General features: G+C 36.8%; 1 protein-coding gene across 1 annotated transcript in view; it reads right to left on the bottom strand.

Moving 5' to 3' along the window:
- Window positions 1-849: 849 nt before the first annotated feature.
- The window catches only part of LOC149540223 (alpha-L-fucosidase 2-like), a 200,878-nt gene continuing 193,825 nt past the window's right edge, over window positions 850-7,902 (bottom strand). The window contains exons 8-10 of the mRNA XM_089801359.1: window positions 2,295-2,430; window positions 1,525-1,744; window positions 850-1,420 (exon numbers count right to left, since the gene is read on the bottom strand). Of these exons, the coding sequence (XP_089657485.1) occupies window positions 1,075-1,420; window positions 1,525-1,744; window positions 2,295-2,430 (702 nt within the window). The 3' untranslated portion in view covers window positions 850-1,074. The remainder of the gene's footprint in view (window positions 1,421-1,524; window positions 1,745-2,294; window positions 2,431-7,902) is intronic.

The raw sequence follows: 7,902 nt of genomic DNA, 5'->3' as shown, positions 1-7,902 counted from the left end.
ATGGTTTCTTTGAATCTTCCCCCTAAGCAAATTTGACGACATGGAGTTGGCAAAAGATGTGGAAGGTATCAATTTATGGAGCCTAAAGATGTTGGAAAGATTATGGGGCCGAGTCTATGAATTCTCCTATTACCAAGGTATAGAGAGTGTATGAAGCATTGTGTGAGCTATGATTCCTTAAGTTCTGTTTTAATGATCCATGCAGTTTTTAACCAAGATGTAACACACAATCAGGGACAACTGGAAACACCTAGTGACTACACAATTTCTAGCCTTTTTAGTATCTTTATTTACCAAGAGTGGGGTAGATGGGAAGTGAGTATAGAAGTGTGCTTCCCTTCCTTGATTAGAGCTTATCAAGATTACCAAGAATCAGGTGATGACCCATGGAAGGTTGGTTTGGTCAAAGATGTGATGAACTAGAAAGATGATGGTATTGTATACTGATTCAGTGGCTGCAATTACACTTTTTGATTGTTATCTCTGGGATCTCCATGGATGTTTTTGCTGGAGAATCAGTTTTTGTTAAGAGGTCATCGTCTCTCTATTAGATAGCTATTTTTCATTTGTGAAGGATTGTGATCGAAGTCTGGTCATCAATGTAGCTATTAGGTAGTCATACATTCCTACATTTTTAGAGTTTCTGTTGTGCATGTTGTACACCCATTAATTATTGTTATGCTCTTTATGTATTTGTTTCTCTCTCAACGGTGGTGCCCCTAATAGATCCCCCAACAAATTAATGCATAAATTGTAAAAAATGAATAATAACTTTCATCAACATTGTCAAAGCGAACACAATTCTTCAAAAGATACTCAAAGTGAACACAATTCTTTGACAATTACACATCAGAAACCCATCTTTGCTTATACATGATATAGTTGAAGATGATGATGGTGCCATCAAGATAATGGACTGACAATGAGTAGAGTGTTGGAGCTTGGCGATACCAAAGCTGGATAAATGGAATTGGCCTAATTATAGACCACCTAAGAATAGAAGAGGAAAAAGTCAAATACGTGACATCACATTCATTCTAAGAATTTAAAAGTTAAAAGGATCCAAATTTACTCTCAGCTGATGGAACATGAAGATTGTGACATTTTCATCATGCCTATTAATGGAAGTGACTTAACCATCTTGAGATCTCGATTGAATGTGTGGACATAGCCTACAGACAATTCAATTGCCATGCTTATCCCATTGTAATGCAAATTTTTGGGTGAACTATGATTGTGCACTACTAGACCAACTTCATGCAGTTCCCCTTCTCTCCAGCAGATTGCAACATTTGTATGGCCTCTAGCCTTCAACCCACTTACACACCCACTAGGCCATTTATCTCTGGGTAATGCAGGTAGCAAGAAAAGATTTCTTTCATCGCTTTGAATCAGTATTTCTGCAATGGCAGATGCAAACCTGGCAGAAGATGTATAGTCACTAGTTGGTAAAAGTTATCTTCCATTCTGCTTTGTCACTTTCATTTGAAAAGAGGATAAAAATAAACAGTTTAAGTTTGTTACCCAAAATTTGCATCAATTTGAAAAGGTGGGTGTGCAGTAAATAAATTTGCATAAAGACCACCTTCGAAGATAGCATTAGGTGCACCTTCAAAACTTTCTTCATTACTAGGATCCACGAGAGTAATAAGTTTCTTGACCATTCGATATGCATGATCACTGTCATGAAGACGTGCCCAAAGTGCAATCTTCCATACTGTTGACCATCCTGGTCCATCCTCTCCTGATTATACAGCATTGTAGTCAGACTGATCAAGAGCTCCTAACTGGGATTTAATATGATAATATACTAATAGACAGCAGAGTTTATAATGAATACTGAAGAATAAATATCAAGAAGTTACAGACAAGAGTGCAAAAAGCTTGCCATTCCTTTCTGACACAGCTACAACCGAACAAAACTAAGATAAAGGAAGCACAGGAATTTCTGAGACTAATGAAAACAGTAATTGTTAGTAAGATATGGAATGAGAGGAATGGACTATAGACTTGTAGCCATGTAACTCAATGTTAATTTCAGAAGACAACCTAACAACTTCCACCAAAAATGGATAAAATAGACTTGGCTGTCTATACTTAAACATGCATGAGGCTTGTTATATGCATTACTATTCCTGTTGTAAAATATGTTACTAGTTATATTATCCAAATACCATTCAGAAAACAAATGAACTCCTATTTTATTTATCCAAATATACTAGGATACAAAGTCAAACTTTAAGTTAAAAAAGGAAAAAGAATGCAATTTACACAACCAAGTTTTGATTTCAGACCTCTTTTGAACAAGCTATTAATAGCAGCCTTGCACAATTTTGGCGTGGACTCCATTGTTATTGTGTGACCTGGATAAAGCCCGAACAAATGTGACATATGTCGATGCTGTGGTTCTGGATCCTGAAAATCTTGTGCCTGCCCAATTCAGTAGAATACACATCTAATGAAAGTTTGGAAAAATGAATGGATATATAAATGCAGAACATTTGAAATATGTATTATGCAAATTTCACATTTAAATTCTATTTACTTTTCTTTTATAGAACATAGAAGCTAGAAATTAAGGAAAAAGAATAATAGAAACAGACTTCAATATCTGGTATCTGGTGTTGTTTTGACTTGCTTGAATACTTGAAAAAAACTCACAGGACAACTATAAGCATGTGCAAACCTCTAAACAGATATTTTCTGAGAATAAGCTTCCTCGTCAAAGTTGCTCCTCAGTATAAAAGTAGGTGTATAAATAGAATTGCTGAATGGCTTCAGAAAAAAGTAAATCGTTGAACTTTTGGCAAAGATTGCCAGTCTATATAATAAACATACTTGTAGAACTATATATCACACAACTACCATATGCCACCATATAAAATGCACAACATACAATAAGATATTTTCCATCAGACAAGTAATGTGATAAGGAGATAAGATTACAAGCGGTGGTGTTTGTTAGCTATATTTGAGTTTCCAAAATATAATACTGTGTATGATTGGTTACATGTGTAACAAAGTGAAACAATCCTCATGGCCGTCAATGTTCATTTCAGTTGCCATGGCCACTTTGCCACTTCTTTGACAGTTTATTTTAATGAACAAAAGATCAAATAACTTTCTTGTATCCATACCTACCAAAAGAGGTGAGAATTGCACTTTCCATGTAAAATTAGATTATGATATGGCTGTATCTTGCTACCAATTTAAAGATAATATCTCCAAGAAAACTAAAAATTATAGCATATTACTTTTTTCAACCAGTGAAAATTAAACCGCTGAAAAAATATTTTCTGGTATGGTTATTAGCTTGCTATTTGAGGATAAGCTCCCCAAGATCAATATAAACTATAACAACAAATACCTTGGAACCAGAAGATTCTTTGTTTTCATTTATGATGTTCTGAGAAAACCAGTTAATCATCACTGTTTTCAGAAGATTCTTTAATTTAATATAAGATCATCTGTGAAAAGTAAAACCTAATCCTTCGTAATACCTACAAATAAAAATATAACTTGCAAATGCATGTAGTCAATATGGATGTTTACCGTATGGGGTAAATAAATTAATGCATAGAGACAATAGACAAGAACATGTAACAACAGTACTCCTTTTATTATTCACATATATGCCAAAGAGATTACATAGTGCTTATAATGATAATTACAATGATTTCAGATGGTGTACATATACTTCTTGAAGAACCTTTCCGAAGGGGTCCGTCAGCTACATAACAATTACTGAAGGGGCCTATTGGCTACATAACAATTACTCACTACATGCTAATCTACCCGTCGGCTGTTTTATAATTTGTAATGTCCCCTTTCTAGCATTCATAACATGATGTTGTCGTTAGCCTATTTCCCAACGGTCCCGTAGGCTAACCAGGACATTAAAGGGACTTAGAGGCCATTTGGCCTAGATAGTTTCAGTTGCAAGTCTTTCTGAGAGGTTTTAAGGCAAATTTGGGCATACTTACTATTTATAGTAAGTCATCTTGGGCATGGGCGGACATCCAGTGGCAATGGTATGTCGATGGTAATTGTTTAAAATTGACAAGAAGACTTGTTTATCACTGATAAGATTTGTTATGCATTGATAAAGCTATTTTATAAAGTTAAATTTAAATATTTAACTTTATTAATGCATAGACTATAGCTTGTGGGAAATATTTAAATTAAAAGAGTCCCCTTTATTTTATAACACATTGGAGACATAAGTTACATAAAGGGAGTTATGTTTTATCCCACATTGAGAAAACGAAGGATGGAGCCCTTGTGAGAACACTATAAAAGAAATGGAAGAGCTTTTTTTAAGTATGCTTGGAAATATCAAAGAAATTGAGAAATTTTCTGGAGATTATGTCTCAATAGTTTAAAGGATGAAATCCTTTCAAGCTGGAAATCTTGACGCCATTGAAAGATATGGTCTTGAGATTCAACAGGGTAGCAGTCCGAAAATTAGATACAAAAAAGAAGTCCGAAAAAGTGGAACCGAAAAAGCAGGCCAAAAAAGCAGTCTGAAAAAGCAGTTCAAAAAGCAGATCCAAAAAAGCAGTTCGAAAAAGCAAATCGGAAAAGCAAAACAGAAGGGGCAGCATTGAAGAAAATTATTACAGTCATCTACAACCAGGTTCCTTTATTAGTATTGTTTTTTAGGGTGTTATAAGTTTCAGCTGTAAGTGTGCATTATACTAACATTATCATTTTGTAATCCATATAAATGCCAATAGTCTTGGCCATATTTCATGAGCATTGTATTAGAAATTTCATTGCAAATTAAGAAGATAATAGTTGCTGGTGTCATTTAAGCAATTCAATATCATTATTTATCAGCTAGTTAGTTTGCATACAAACTGTTTGTAAAAATGTTAGTTGGCTGTAGGTGTTCATTTCTCATGCTTAGATCATATATATGCACTGAATATTGTGAAAATTAGTAACACACTCATGTTAGGCCATTGTGTAAGTCCATTTGGAGTCTTCTAGCACAAGATTCTCATTGATGCAAATTGAAAAAAGAGTCATTTAAAGCCAGCTGAAATACTATATCAGTCATACATCCCTTGCATGTGAATTGTTTGATGAAATTCTTTGAGCTTTCATCAGCATTTTTGAGAGCAGATTTGAGGAGGGCCATTACAGTGGTATCAGAGCTTGCTTGCAAAGTGTTTGACAAAATGTCAAACCACTGAAGTATAAAAAATTTTGGTGTTTGAAGAAGTTATAACCTGTTGGGGTTATTACAATGGTATTAGAGCGGTTTCCTGCCAACTTGATTGGGTTATTTTAGATTGAATTCAATTATCAGTATGGCTTTAACAGGAGACAAGGATTTGGAAGAAAGAATGTAGAATGTAAAGAAGAAATTAGATTGTCCATTTCAGCGAACAGAGGACCTTCTAAGAACTTTGGAGGAGTTGGAAACTTATTTAGGCAAGTTTGATCAGTCAAGACCCGATGCTATGCAAACAACTTTATCTCCAGCATTTGGTTCGTTGGTTAAGCCCCGATTATTGAGACATCATGATGAAGTAATAAGACTTACAGCTCTCTCTTGCATTAGTGAAATCATGAGGATAATAGCTGGCCTTGATTCTTATGACAATTAGATTATGAAAGAGGTACTTCATGCCATGGTAAAAAGCTTTGAAAAGTTGGACAACATTTGGGACCCTTATTTCACAAAGAGGGCAAGATTACTTGAAGTATTTGCAAGGTGTAGATTTGAAAATATTATGCTGGCAATTGGTTGTATTAGTGACATTCGCAAGATGTTTAATACATTTTGGAATATTATGGACGAGTTTCATCCCAGCAGAGTATTGGCATCAATGCACTCCATCATGTTCACAATCTTGTTTGAGGGGGAGGATGAAATTTCTAAACTTTTGGTAGAAGACTTATGGTATGTTTGGACAAAAGAGAGGAATTTGTCACCTGTGGCATGTACGTGGTTAAAGAGCCTAATTGATAGGCCTAAGGATCATACCTTCCCTATGACAAGCAGAAACTTGTATGAGGAGTTTAACAGACATGCGGATTCGATACAGGGAGACATTAGCACATTTTCAGGTAATGGTTTATCTGCATCATCTTCACAAGTAGAAGAGGTTACAGATGTTGTGCAGGTTGAGCCAGTTGCATCAGAAGGTGATATCACAAGCACACCGGATTGCGTGATTGACACAGATAGTGATTACAGTACAATTGGGCTGAATGAAGTTACAGCAGTTGAGGATATTGTCATGTTTGAGGATAGTACAATTGATCAAAAAGTGAGCATTCAGGACTTTGCAGAAAATGAGTATCAGGCACAGTTGGAATCTTCTTCACATGAGATAGAGGCTAGTAGCTCTTCACTTGGTTTGGCAAGCCAACTGAAGACAAGGAACAAGGATATTGTCGCGGCTTTATCTCATCATGACAGGATGCATGGATTGATTGAGAATCACATTTGGATGATTCAACTGCAGGAGAGACAGAAAGGAGTCACAACAGGTTCTTCTTGTGTTGACTTACAGGCGATTAGGGAAGGAAGGGGAACGATGAAGTTGAGTTATTTACATCTTCTATCAGATCGTGACCATCTTCTTAGCTTTGTTGAAGACTATTCAGATGCCTTGAGGAGGAAGGAGGAGGAAGTTGACAGGCTTTCTCGCGAGCTTGAGGACACTCGAGCTTCTTTGGTGAATACTCCATTGGCATTACAGGACTGGGAGAGACATGGGGATAAGCATGGCATGTAGTTGAGTTTAGTTTCATCTTGCACTCTTGATACTCAGCTTTCTGCGGCACGTAAATCATATGTGGTTGTTGATAATGTTGCGAGTTCATCTTGCATTCACATCCAGGATACAGGGACAATGTTAGACAGGTATGTGGAGTTAGTTGGTATTGGTCATATTACTCAGGTGAGGAGTTTGCTTGAGTTACCAACTGATTCTAGTTTATGGATATGGACTCGAGATTGTTATATTGCCGTTTGGGATTCAGTTGACTGGAGATCTTTAACACTTTTTGGTAGCAGTGATTGTTTGGGTGCTATCATGGATTTGATTAGCAGATTGCACGGTGTTGTTTTTTCTTGTGCCAGCAGCTTGTCTGATGTTGGTATTAGTTTTTATACACCGGTGATGGGCTTTGTTCATATATCTAGTCGACCATTCTTGCTGGAATGTGTTGATGATCTTTCATATTTGGCAGTGTGTACAGACGAGTCCCAGGATCATATTGGCATTGATGACATCCAGGAGGATGCAGTGGGCAATTTTGAAGACTTAGTTTCGTTGACAGTTTCTTTTGGTATAGAGGAGTTGGACAGTAGTGCTACAGACTTTGATACTCCGTATGTTGATATGAGCTTTGGAGTTGATTCACAGGATATGGATGGTAATACTCTAGAGAATAGTGACTTTGAGGATACTCCTTTAGACAGTGCGTCAGAGGAGGTTTGTAGGAGACAGTCTAGCCAGTGCCATCATGTGTCTAGTTAGTTGAGAGTTGGTGAACGAGACATTGCTATCGCTTGCTAGCATTTCGACGCTGCTCGTCAGTTGTTAGCAGTTTATGGATGGGGTTCTCCTACTAGTGATGAGCAGGGCGGCAGTTATCTTTCCTTGACAGAGATCCACTCTTTATGGGAGGCTATTCGGATTCTGAGACAGAATTATATGCAGTTGGTAGCCGACAGAGATTATCTTATGGAGTGGGGGAGTACAGCATACGAAGCATTATTGGCCAAGGAAGATAAGGTGAGTGAGCTTACTCAGCAGATCGAGGTGACTTATGAGATTCTTGAGAGTACACAGTTGGCTTTCGAGGAGTCACAATTTCATTTGGCTAGGTGACCATGGAGTTAGAGCGATTGCAGTCTTTACCAGATTCTGTACAGTCACA

This window comes from Cupressus sempervirens, chromosome 9 (genome assembly GCF_028749045.1).
Source record: "Cupressus sempervirens isolate cs-2001-9-10 chromosome 9, ASM2874904v1, whole genome shotgun sequence".
In the NCBI taxonomy this organism is placed as follows: domain Eukaryota; kingdom Viridiplantae; phylum Streptophyta; class Pinopsida; order Cupressales; family Cupressaceae; genus Cupressus; species Cupressus sempervirens.
The sequence above is the reverse complement of the archived record's forward strand: the minus strand, read 5'-3'. Positions and strand labels throughout refer to the sequence as shown.